Source organism: Saimiri boliviensis, chromosome 12 (genome assembly GCF_048565385.1).
Source record: "Saimiri boliviensis isolate mSaiBol1 chromosome 12, mSaiBol1.pri, whole genome shotgun sequence".
Taxonomy (NCBI): domain Eukaryota; kingdom Metazoa; phylum Chordata; class Mammalia; order Primates; family Cebidae; genus Saimiri; species Saimiri boliviensis.
The window spans coordinates 83,758,240-83,771,815 of NC_133460.1; the positions used below are offsets into that span (position 1 = coordinate 83,758,240).

The 13,576-nt window shown below is 35.5% G+C and overlaps 1 protein-coding gene across 3 annotated transcripts in view; it reads right to left on the minus strand.

Annotated features, from left to right (window-relative positions):
* The window catches only part of HPSE2 (heparanase 2 (inactive)), an 841,690-nt gene that overhangs the window by 636,963 nt on the left and 191,151 nt on the right, over positions 1–13,576 (minus strand). For 2 of the 3 annotated variants that reach the window (XM_074382736.1, XM_074382735.1), the window contains one exon: positions 9,364–9,525. The exons of the other annotated variant lie outside the window; for it this stretch is intronic. In XM_074382736.1, coding sequence (XP_074238837.1) covers positions 9,364–9,525 — 162 coding nt within the window. The remainder of the gene's footprint in view (positions 1–9,363; positions 9,526–13,576) is intronic. 3 annotated transcript variants of the gene reach the window in all.

Genomic DNA, 13,576 nt, shown 5'->3' on the forward strand with positions numbered 1-13,576 from the left:
CACAAACTAGAAAATCTACAGGAGATGAATAAATTCCTGGAAGTCTGCAACCCTCCTAGATTAAATCAGAAAGAAATAGAAACTCTGAACAGACCAGTAACAAGTAGTGAAACTGAAATGGTAATTTAAAAATTGCCAATTAAAAAAAAAAGTCCAGGACAAGATGGATTCATAGCTGAATTCTATCAAACATTCAAAGAATTGATAGCAATCCTACTGACACTATTCCACAAGATAAAGAAATCATAAATCATTATATGAAGCCAGTATCAAGCCTGATACCAAAATTAGAGAAGTACATAACAAAAACAGAAAACTGCAGACAAATATCCCTGATTAACATAGATGCAAAAATCCTCAAAAAAAAAAAAAAATACTAGCTAACCAAATCCAACAGCATATTAAAAAGATAATATGCCATGATCAAGTGGGTTTTATACCAGGGATGCAGGATGGTTTAACATATACAAGTCAATAAATGTGATACATCACATAAACAGAATTTAAAACAAAAATCATATTATCATCTCAGTAGATACAGAAAAAGGATTTGAGGAAATCTAGCATCCCTTTATGATTAAAACACCCTCAGCAAAATCAACATAGAAGGGATATACCTCCATGTAATAAAAGCCATCTATGAAAAACTCACAGTGCACATCATACTGAACAGGGAAATGTTGAAAACTTCCCCCTGAGAACTGGAACAACACAAGGATGCCCACTTTCAGCATTTCCATTCAACATAGCACTAGAAGTGATAGCCAGAGTAATCAGACAAGAGAAACAAATAAAGGGCATCCAAATCACTAAAGAGAAAGTCAAAATTTTGCTGGTTCCTCATGATATGAGCATATACCTAGAAACCCCTAAAGAATCATCTAAAAAGCTCCTACATCTGAAAAATGAATTGAATAAAGTTTCAGAATACAAAATTAATGCACACAAATCAGTAGCACTACTATATACAATGACCAATCTGAGAATCAAATGAAAAACTGAATCCCTTTTACAACAGAAAAAAAAAAAAACAAACAAACAAACAAACAAAAAACCCTTAGGAATACACCAAATCAAGGAGGTGAAAGATCTCTACAAGGAAAACTACAAAACACTGCTGGAATATTGTAAAGATAACCACACTGCCAAAAGCAATCTACAAATTTATTATAATTCCCATCATCATTCTTCACAGAACTAGAAAAAAAAATCTTAAAATTCATATGGAACCAAAAAAGAGCCCACATAGCCAAAGCAAGACTAAGCAAAAAGAACAAATCCAGAGGCATCACACTGCCTGACTTAAAACTATACTTCAAGGCTATAGCTACCAAAACAGTATGGTATTGGTATAAAAACAGGCACATAGATCAATGGAACAGAATAGAGAACCCAGAAATAAAGTCAAATACTTACAGCCAACTTATCTTTAACAAAGCAAACAAAAACGTAAAGTGAGGAAAGGATACCCCATTCAACAAATGGCACTGGGATAATTGGAAAGCCACATGTAGAAGTATGAAACTGGATCCTCATCTGTCACCTTAGACAAAATCAACTCAAGATGAATCAAAGACTTAAATCTAAGATCCGAAACCATAAAAATTCTAGAAGATAACATCAGAAAAACTCTTCTTGACATTGGCTTAGGCAAAGACCTTAAGAACAAGAACCCAAAAGCAAATGCAACCAAAACAAAAATAAATAGATGGGACCTAATTAAAGTAAAAAGCTCTGCACAGCAAAAGAAAAAAAAATCAGCAGAATAAACAGGCAACCTTCAGAGTGGGAGAAAATCTTCACAAACTATGTATCCAACAAATGACTAATATCCAGAATCTACAAGGAACTCAAACAAATCAGCAAGAAAAAAAAAAACAAATAATCCCATCAAAAGATGCCCAAAAGTCATTAATAGACAATTCTCAAAAGAAGCTGTACAAATGGCCAATAAGCATATGAAAAAATGCTCAACATCACTAATTATCAGGGAAATGTAAATCAAAACTACAATGTGATATCACCTTATTCCTGTAATAGTGGCCATAATGTAAAAATAAAAAAAATAACAGATGTTGGCATGGATGTGGTAAAAAGGGAACAATTTTACACTGCTAGTGGAAATGTAAACTAGTACAACCACTAAGGAAAACTGTGGAGATTCCTTAAAGAACTAAAAGCAGAACTACCATTTGATCCAGCAATCCCACTACTAGGTATCTACTCAGAAGAAAAGAAGTCATTATTTGAAAAAGACACTTGCACTTGCATGTTTATAGCAGCACAATTTGCAATTGCAAAAGTACAGAACCAGCCTAAATGCCCATCAACCAACCAATAGATAAAGAAAATGTGATAGATAGATAGATAGATAGATAGATAGATAGATAGATAGATGTTAGACAGATAGATAGATGATAGATAGATACACACACACACACACACACAGGCATGCATATGCACACACCCCCCCCCATAGATTACTACTCAGCCATAAAAAGGAAAGAAATAATGCCATTCACAGCAACCCAGATGGAGCTAAAGACCATTATTCTAAGTGAAGTAACTCAGGGATGGAAAAACCAAACATCATATGTTCACACTCATAAATGGAAGCTAAGCTATGAAAATGCAAAGGTGTAAGAATAATACAATGAAATTTGGAGACTCCGGGGGAAAGGTCGAAGGGGGATGAGGGATAAAAGATGATATACTGGTTACAATGTACACTGCTCTGGTGATGGGTGCACCAAAATCTCAGAAATCACCACTAAAGATGGGTGCAGTGGTTCATGTCTGTAATCCCAGCACTTTGGGAGACCAAGGTGGGTGGATCACCTGAGATCAGGAGTTCAAGACTAGCCTGGTCAACATGGTGAAACCCCATCTCCACTAAAAATTTAAAAATTAGCTGGATGCGGTGGCACACACTTATAATCCCAGCTACTCGGGAGGATGAGGCAGGAGAATCACTTGAAGTCGGGAGGCAGAAGTTTCAGTGAGCTGAGATCATATCATTGCACTCCAGCCTGGTTGACAAGAGTTAAACTCTGTCTCAAAAAAAAAAAAAAAGAGGGAAGAGAGGGAACAGAGGAGAGGGAAGGGAAGGGGAGGTTAGGATAGGGGAGAGGAGGAGAGGGGAGGGGGGAGGTGAAGGGGGTGAGGGGAGGAGAGGAGAAGGGGGTGGGGAGGGGAGAGGAGGGCAAGGGGAGGGTAGGAGGGGTGAGGGGAGGGGAAGAGGGCAAGGGGAGGGGAGGGGGCAAGGAGAGGAGAGGGGAGTGAGGGGAGGGAGGAAAGAGGGAAGGAAAAAGAAGGGAGGGAGGGAGGAAAGAGGGAGGGAGGGAAAGGAGGAAGGAAGAAAGGGAGGAAGGAAGGAGGGAGGGAGGGAGAGGGAATGAATGAAGGAAGGAAGGAAGGAAGGAAGGAAGGAAGGAAGGAAGGAAGGAAGGAAGGAAGGAACCACTAAAGAGCTTATCCATGTAACCTAAAACCACCTGTTTCCCATAAACTATTGAAATAAAATTAACAATTTTTTTTAAACAAACTCTGATTTTGATTCAGGAATCCTGAAAACCAGAATCACCAGAATAATTTAAAAGAGGTGAATGTTTGCAATCCAACAATCCCACTACTGGCTATCTACCTAAAGGAAAAAAAGCCACTATATCAGAAAGACACCTTCACATATGTGTTTGCTACAGCACAATTTACAATTGTAAAGATTTGGAACGTCCCTAAGTGCCTATCAATTGATGAGTGGATAAAGAAAATGGGACATACACCATAGAATATTACTCAGCCATAAAAACGAATAAAAATAATGCCTTTTGCAGCAAGTTGCATGGAGCTGGAGTTCATTATTCTAAGTGCAGTAACTCAGGAATGGAAAACCAAATAGTGTATATTCTCACTTATAAGAGAGCTAAGCTACAGGTTCACAAAGGCATACAGGGTGGTATAATAGACACTGGAGACTCAGAAGTGAGGGAGGGGAGAAAGGAGAAGGACAAAAATCTAGATATAGGGTAGAATGTACACTACTCAGGTGACGAGTGCACTAAAATCTCAGACTTTGCCACTATATAATTCATCCATAAAACCAAAAACCACTTGTACCCCTAAAGCTATTGACATTTTAAATAAATAAATAATAAAAATTAATGCGTAAACAAAAAGAAAAAGGGAGGCTGAATATATGTTTGTGTTACTTCAAAATCACACTCAAAATCCCATCAAGTGTGTTCAAAGAGTTATAATGTTTACTATATTTGTTACTTATAAAGCATGAATTAATACAGGGATTTCATTTATCAGCTAGTTGTAAAACATCTTTCACCATAGCAGGTGCTAGTCTATAAATTTTAATATTGAAAAATTTCCCTAAAAAGTTTAGAATATATATAACATATATGTGACACAATCTTAAGCCCTCTAGAAGAGTCATCTATGGTGATATAATCCACATCACTCTATAGTATTTTAGTAAACATGCAAATAAATAGCACACAATGCTACATATTAATCACTTTTCAAAGTGATTTTTTAAACATTATTTTGCTTTGTCTGATAAAGTTGGAAGCAAATGCCAGGGGGATAAAACCTGACATTAAATAGTCTGTAATCCAGGAGTTTGGGTTGTGCTTTACATCCAATCACACCCACCTAGGTTCATATTGATACACAAATGTATTTTCTTACAAAGCAGAAAGTGAATGTAGCAGATGGTTTTCTTCTTGTCTCCTAAGACTAATATAAAATGTGTTACTACTGTATAAAGGGGTTTTTTTCTTTCCTTTTCTTTTAATTGTATTTTAGGCTTTGGGGTACATGTGAAGTACATGCAAGATTGCTGCATTGGTACACACATGGCAGTGTGATTTGCTGCCTTCCTCCCCTTCACCTATATCTGGCATTTCTCCCCATGCTATCTCTCCCCAACTCCCCACCCCCACCCCCCGCTGTCCCTCCCCTATTTACTACAAGGCTACAGTAATCAAAACAGCATGGTGCTGGTACCAGACGGAGATATAGACTAAAGGGGTTTTAAAGATAATTTTGAATGCACCATGGGATAATATGGCAAATGGGAGAAATGAGGCTGCTCTGAGCATCTAGGGTGGAGTGAAAGAAAATATGGAGTATTTAATGATAGAGTTTGCGCAGATAAATTTATAGTACATTCACTTAGGTGCAGAAAATAAGGAAAGGTGAATGAGTAACATTGGGAGGGAGGTGGATCTCCCAAAATCCCAAAACAACAGTAAGAGGACTCACTCTAGTGAGAATATATAGAAGCCATTTTCATAATGGAAAAGATTTATCCAAATCACTAATAAAATTAATTTTGAAGCATAACTAAAATCAATAATCATTGGCAGAAATTATTTTGAACTTCTACTAAAATGCCAAATTAATGGCAAAATTATTAAAGAACAGTGATAAAGAAAAGTGCTACAGAGGAAGAATTTGAGTCTAACAGACTGTTTTGTGTTTGTTGGCTACTGTAGTCTGATGCTTACCTAGCAATAGTCCCCAGATTATTATGGTTTGTGCTAACTATGAAACAGTCCTTGTTTCATTGATTTGTACACTTTTGCTCAATTGAAGTCAACAGAATGGGCCACAACGGAAAGTGGAAGTCTCTTTTGCTTAATTTATTTGCCACAGTAATACCATAAAGCCAACCATAGGAATCTCACTCCAGTTTGGAGTCTAATGACTGAATGAAGAGGTAGAAAATCAAAAGTGGCAGCCAACACATGACAAGAATCTTCATAAAGCAATATTAGAAAGTATCTTGAATAATGTCATCCATCTATAATGGCTACACTTTCAAACTGCCTGTATACAGAGGGTTGACTAGATGACTTTCACAACACAAATACATTTTTAGAAATTTGACCTCATTTCAGTATCATTCACTATGCTTTACACGCAATCCAGAATGCTGTACACATATGATATTCCTTGCTCTCTAGAAGTTTATGTTCTAAACAAAATCCTAGAAACCTTATTTCCCCATAAGGCTGACTTTTATGTGTCTCATTTGATTACAGCACAAGCATCTACACCAAAAGTTCAATTTATATCTCGAAGAAGGGGAGGGAGCAAGGTGAAGAGAAACAACTGAATTTGAACCCATAAAAGTTATTTAATACATGTCAATATTATACCTAAAAAGTAATCTAATGAATTCATTCTTTATGTACATAGCAGAATATTATCAACAAATTTATAGAGTATTGTTGTATCAGGAATCATGAGAGCACAAAGAAGTGTAAGACATCTGATTCCTGTTCTTTTTTTAAAGGGTCCGATTCTCCCTCTCATTAGGTCCAATTCTCCTTCTCATAGCCACATGTACAATGACAACACTCTCCAACTCAAGAAACTGCAGGACAAACATATACACCCCCATAGGTGAGTGGGAAAAGTGCAGTACATGACTCATCACCATTTAAAACAGTTCCATCACTGATGGTCTACTGGAATTACTCCATCATCTCCCTGTAACTTTGGAGTTTACTTTAAAAACCCTCTAGGCTAGGTGAGGCTAACATTATTTCCAGTATCATGTAAACCACTGACATGAAAACATTAACATGAGTTTAAAACTACGCAAAAATATGTAAAAAGAATCTACTTTTCTACAAATGCACGTAATAAGGAATACTTCAACAAGATATATACATTAAATTTTATTAGTTTTTATTGTTTCCATTAACTCGGATATCACTAACAGTTGCAGAGTTGTTTTCTTTTATTAAATGGTTAAAAGGCCTTCAAAGCTAGAATACAATTTGCCCTTCTCTGAGGAGTGACTGTTTAAGAGGGATCATTAGCTGTAATGTGGAATATGAAGGCATGCCTCTCCCATCAACAGCTGACAGTCACATGAGGTAAAGGTAGAACATCAAAGAATAAGGACTTGCTTGTGAGGTGGAACTCAACAACTATCATTTTTAACATGCTTTTAACCATATGACATTTCAATCACTTAATTTTTTTACTGTACTGATATCTTAGTTGTCCCATTTTTTAAATAAAGAATATACCACTAACTGACTAGAAAACAATTACTACACACCCATACACATAAAATTCTATAAATAATTTGTGGGTAGAGGAGAAGGATGTTAAAGTGATCTCTTTCTGAGATTTTAGAGGTTGTTTCCTCATTGTGTTCCCACATAAATACTTTCATTGCAGATATTTCAAACATTATGTCAGACGTATACAGATAAAAATACTGGAGTATGTGTTCTGAATGTGTTGGTAAAGAAAGTCACTTCATTTGAGAGGTCTCTGCCCCTTCAACTTCACCCTCCTTACCAATATACATTCATCACTGAAAAGGGAAATATTTACAAAAGTTAGTTTAGTTATGTTTAAATATTATGTTTAGCTGTCTGGAGACCATGTTCTCAAGATTTATACAAGAAATCAAGGATTAAACTTCATAACAATTAGAAAACCACACTGTGTAAAATCAAAGACTTAGTTAAAGGAAATTAAAATAGTTTTACCATCGGTGCTAAACTGAAATGGCTCCATCTCTTCCCAACACCTGGATCAAAACCTTTTGCACTTTCATGTAAACAAACCAGGGCATGCAAAATGCTCTGTCTGCAGTAGGGTACCACCTCTGCACAGGCATTTGGGTGAAAAATGTGGAAAATGCCTAAGGACTCTTTGAAGCAGCTTAGAAGAAGTGAGAGCAGGAAAGAGGCTCTTCTCTAGGGTAAGTTTGTTTAGTAGAAAGTAAGCAATTTGTCAGGGTAAAAGTTGACAATGTTGATTCCAACAGTTTGAACTGTGAATAAACATCCAAAGGGATTATGTTACTGAGAATTAGAAAAGATTCCACTAAACTTAATAGAACACTTGTGTTTTCAAAGATAATATGCCTTCAAGCCATACTCTGGAGCCTTGGTTTAGGGTTAGAATTACCCTAAGCCCTTCCTATGCCACATTAAAGAACACAAGGTCTGACCCCTCTAATAAATGCCTAAAAATATTACACTAAAGATGGAATAAAAATATTTCATTTCTGCTTATTGAATTGGAAAATACCCACCCCCCACACACTCACATATTTATATACACACACATGCACACATACATATGAAGTTGACTTAAAAAACTTGAAGAAACATCTATGCTCCTCCCAAACATCTAAACTTAAACCCAGTTTCAGTAACCAACTTAGGGAAATACATGTATTGGCCATAAATCACTTTTAACGTTTCCCTTCTTAATGACCTATCAAAGAGCAAAAAACAGGGCCTATACTTATGAAATCCATAATCCCCTTCTCTGCTCACCAAAGCTACATTTAAGTCTGGCTTTCATCTCATGCTTTTGGGTTTTTCAACCAGGTACAAGATGAAAAGTTAGAACAGTCCTGTGCTTTTCTAAAAGCAAAACAATTTGGTTGCCACTCAGCAATTCCTGGTGACATGCCAAGAAGCCTGTAAAAAAAAAGTTATAGTTTTCCTAACTTAGAACTTACAAAAATAAGTGTGAGATGGTCATAGCCTGTCAGACAATCCATCTTTTTATTTTTTAATATTCATAAACAAAGGAAAACACATAGTTTTGATTTGTTAAAGTTGATTTGGGTCAATATAATATAGGTCTGCCTTACGTGGTCTCAAGAAAATGGAGGTAACTTGGACTGCTCTTCTGAGTTCACCTCAAATCCTTAATGATTCTCACATGAGATTCTGCTCTTACAATGTTTTCCAAAGCCTGACAAAAGCATGCAGCTCGTTTGCTCATTACCAGCAAAGTTTGCAAGCAGCCTACAAAAAATTCTTTCTCATTGTAACTCTGACACATTTTCACTTTCCTCCTAGAACCAAGAATGTAAGGAAGCACGGCTCAGTCTCATAGCCTCTTTGCTCTTAAAAAGAAAATCAAATTCCCCAGATATTTCCAGACTCCACCAAGAATAGAACATTCTCTGCTCTGCCTAAGGACCATTATCTCTTTTACATTTCATCTTTATATTCACTGGGTTCATAGAAAGGGCATACACAGAAAGAGGAAAATAGCTGCTTCTTAAAAGACACCAAATTTAGTAATTCTCTCAAATCTACTGGCACACATGTAGAAAGTCATATTTTTAAAGGCTTCATTAGGTTTTTACTGGTTCTGTGTTTTGAGAAGAAAACACATGCTAAATCACCCATAATTTCAAGTCAAAATATATCTGCAAACTACAAGGAGTATTTGTAAAAGAAAGACAAGTCATCACAATTTAAAAAGTGATAAAGTGAGTGGAGACAGACAGGTGCATACCCCAAGTAACAAGTTGCTAACTGAATGCTCTAAGATTTCAACCAACTCCAATAGCCTTACCTGTTAATATGAGATTACTGTAAGTATTGGAGAATTGCTCCTTTAGAAGAACCAGATGCATCTGAGCTGCCTTCTCCCTTTGGAGCTCCAGCATAACATCAGGGTGCTGGGCAATCTTGCAGCCTTTCTGTTTATCTAAGGCAACATCACTTCGAACAATGTCTACGAAAAGAAAGAAAGAAGGCAGGCAGCAAAAACTAAAACAAAATAAAAAACAATATACCATCAAAGTCTTGCTTTACCCAAAATGACAGAATTAATAAGCTACTGGCATTTTCATTAGCCTAAACAGATGCAGAAGTAATCAGTCAGAAGGCTCTCCAACTCCATGACACATCTTGAAAGTTCCTCTGGTCATTTTCAAATTCTTGGGAGATCTATCTGTTTCTTAGCTCTCTCTGACATAATTTAAGATTCTCACTCCTCAATTGTCCTTCCTGGTTCACCTTCAGGACTTATTTATGCCATTTTCCATAGGAAAAAGTATTATAATACAATTTTGAATACAGCGACTATGTAGGTCATTCTCTCTACCTCATGCTATAGGACCAGGTGATAGCTTCAGCATGTGTATTTAGGGTACTTGGTCTCCAGAAAACAGCTCCCTCAAAAATAAAAATTCATACAGAATGCTTCCCAACTAGCAGGAAGCTCTCATGCCCTAAAGTTATTTATTAATTTTTACATAATTATGTATTTTATATAATACATCTATTAATTTACTATTAAATCAATTTATTAAATTAATTTGATTAATTTATAATTGTTAGATTAATTTATTAATTTAATTAATAAGTAATTAGTAAAATAAATTGACTTAATATGATTATTAATTTAATTTAATTTAATTGATTAAAATATGATTCAACTGATTCTCACAGGAACAAATGATACTATCAGCAGTAACCTAGGTGGAAACTCTAAAAACTTTCAAGTTCTGCATAGCAAAGCTAAAGAATTTTAATAGAAGAAGTTAAAAAATAAATGCTTTGCCACTTTTGACACCAATGATTTTGGATAGTACTAAAAGGAAAGATATGCTCAGTGACACTTAAGAGAAAATATAGGTTGTATGGCAAAAAGGGCATAACACTGTTCTGGAGAAGTAGTCTTTTCTTTTATATTTCTAAAGGAAAATCCTAGCTACAAATACAAATCCATCACTATGAGAGTTAGGATGTGTGGCACACAAAGATAAGCCAGATGTGAAAATGATCTTCACTAATTCTCAGGTTAAAACAGGAGAGCTGAGTAGAAATAATGCAATATTTATGTCTAAACATATATACACCAATTTCTGGAATATGGGAAATAAAGTGAACTCATTTAACATAAATAACTAGTCTCACAGATTTTCTGAGACTTAAATACAAAAATTGAATAAATTAGTGCAAGAGTATACTAGCTTTTAAGACAATCACATAGAAGTCAGGAAGAATAATACAGTTTAAATTGATATAAATTACATTCTTTAAAACTTCTTGGATTATATCATCTCATTCAATCCTTCCAACAATACTACCAAAGTAAATAGCAGATATTATTGATGGCTGACCCAAACCCTAAACACAATCCTTTCTCCCTTGCCTTCATCTATTATAGAGACTTAAAAGCTACAATATACAATTTCCTAGCTTTCCTTGCAGAAAAGGGTAATCATGTAACATGGTTCTGGAAAATGAGCTGCAGGCAGACTTCTCCAAAAGGGAGACTTTCTTTGACAAATTAAAAGACAGAGCCTTACTAAGAGAAACTCAGTTTTTCCCTTTAGCCCCTTAGTCCCTCCTATTTTCTACCTCTGAAACATAGTCATGAAGCCCAGAGTTCTAGTAGCCACTTTGTAGTCTTGAGTCAAGAAGCAAGAGTGGGGGTCAGACACAGTGGTTCACCCCAGTAATCCCAGAACTTTGGGAGGCTGAGGCAGGTGGATTACTTGAGGTCAGGAGTTCAAGACCAGCCTGGCCAACAGGGTGAAATCCCATTTCCACTAAAAATACAAAAATTAGCCAGGCATGGTGGCACATGCCTGTAGTCCCAGCTACTCAGGAGGCAGAGGCAGGAGAATCACCTGAACCCAGGAGGCAGAGGTTGCAGTGAGCCGAGATCGTGCCACTGCACTCCAGCCTGGGCAACAGACATCATCTCATAAAAAATAAAACAAAAAAGAAACAAGAGTGTAAAGGATTACACACTAAAGGTGTTAAACAGAAAAATGGAAAGAGCTCAAGTCCCTAATGTCTTTATTGACCCAGCATACCTGTGCTAGACTGCCTATCTCTTAATTTCTTGCCATATGAGACAAACATACTATTTATGTAAGTCATTAATAGTCAGTTACCTGTTTTTAAAATCTTAAGCTGTTGTATAATCCTAAATGATAAAGAACACTATTATTATCACTATCTTAAATACAAGAAAACTTTGTACTGCAAGTCAAGCTTTTGTACAAAGCTTGACTTGCACAAGTTCACATTACCTGGTCAGTCCTCAAATCCAGGTATGTTCAAAGCCAAGATCAGTGCTCTTTCCAGAAGTTACTCCTATATGAAAACTTATGAGCTTAATAGTAGAATTATGCTAAACAATAAAAGGAAGAACTAAAAAGAAAAACTGAATTATACTGTTACAATGGTGTTCCATAGATAGTCCATGTGGAAAAGAAATATGGATGATGTTTTCTCAGAAAAGATGATAAAACCTGTATCAAAACATGCCATAAAAAGTGAAGGATAGTTTCAATTATCCTGATTCTTCTGATATAAGTTTAATTTGAAGATAACACCAACTAAACTCCCTGTTTCCTATCTAAAAAAAAATATATTGCTCAGAAAGCAGCAGAAGCAACAATAACTTACATCCTCAACATCATTCCAACAAGAACCTTGCAATAAAGTGATGACATTACCTTTATATTAATAACAGTCAGAAAACTATGAACACACCCAAACATATGTCCTCAACTTTAGATAAGTAGATTTCAAAAATGTTTAGAGAAAAAAATAGATGTACCATATAAAAAGAAAAAGTATAGATTCCTTATTCAATTCTAATCATTTTAAATTGTATCAAAGACTAGATAAATACAAAGCAAAAATACTTATCAAAGATGCACATGGTAATATATCTGGAGGAAGAGTTAGTATCATATATGACACACTCGAAATTCAAAATTATCTTGGCAATCTAAAAACTTACCCTGAAATCCCAAAAATGGAAGGTAAAGAGATGAGCACAAAGGCCTACATTTATACTGAAAATTAATAACATATGATTTAAGAAGGAAAAGCCAGACAAACAGGAGCTCATATACTTAAGATCTTATTAAGATTCTTAGGCTTTAGTTGAATATCAACTTAATATAAGTCAGTGCTATGATATTGCTGTCAAAGTGATTAATGCAATCTTAGTCTAAATTAATAGAACAAGAACATGCATAATAAAGAAGGCAACACAGTTGTGCTACATTCATGGCTCCCAAGTGCAGCACAGTGAAGAGTTTGGAGTCAAGCAGACCTCTGTTCAAATCCTGGTTTGGTACCCACTTATTAGTTACAAAAGTGGTAGACAAAACACCTTTCTAAGATTTCATTTCTTTATCTACTGTTATTATACAGATGCACTAAAGGCATTGCACTATTCATACAATAAGAGCACAATGAAGAGCACCTATAATTATTTTTGTTATTAGTATCCTGCTTGTGGTACTATATATTTCCAGCTATAATAGTCTCAGATAGATCCTGATAAATATATCCAAAGAAAAGTACAAATATGGAAAATAATGTTGATCTTTTAAAGTAGCTGAAATTACAAGAAATAATTAAGATCAGAGCAGAACTGAAAGAGATAGAGACACATAAAAACCCTTGAAAACCTCAATGAATCCACAAGCTGGTTTTTTGTAAAGATCAACAAAATAGACTACTAGCCAGACTAACAAAGAAGAAAAGAGAAAAGAATCAAAGAGACACAATAAAAAACGATAAAGGAGATATCACCACTAATCCCACAGAAATACAAACTACCATCAGAGGACACTATAAACATTCCTACACAAATAAATTAGAAAATCTAGAAGAAATGACTAAATTCATGGACACATACACCCTCCCAAGACTAAACCAAAAAGAAATTGAATCCCTGAATAGACCAATAACCACTTCTGAATTTGAGGCAGCAATCAATAGCTTACCAACAAAAAACTGTTCCGGAC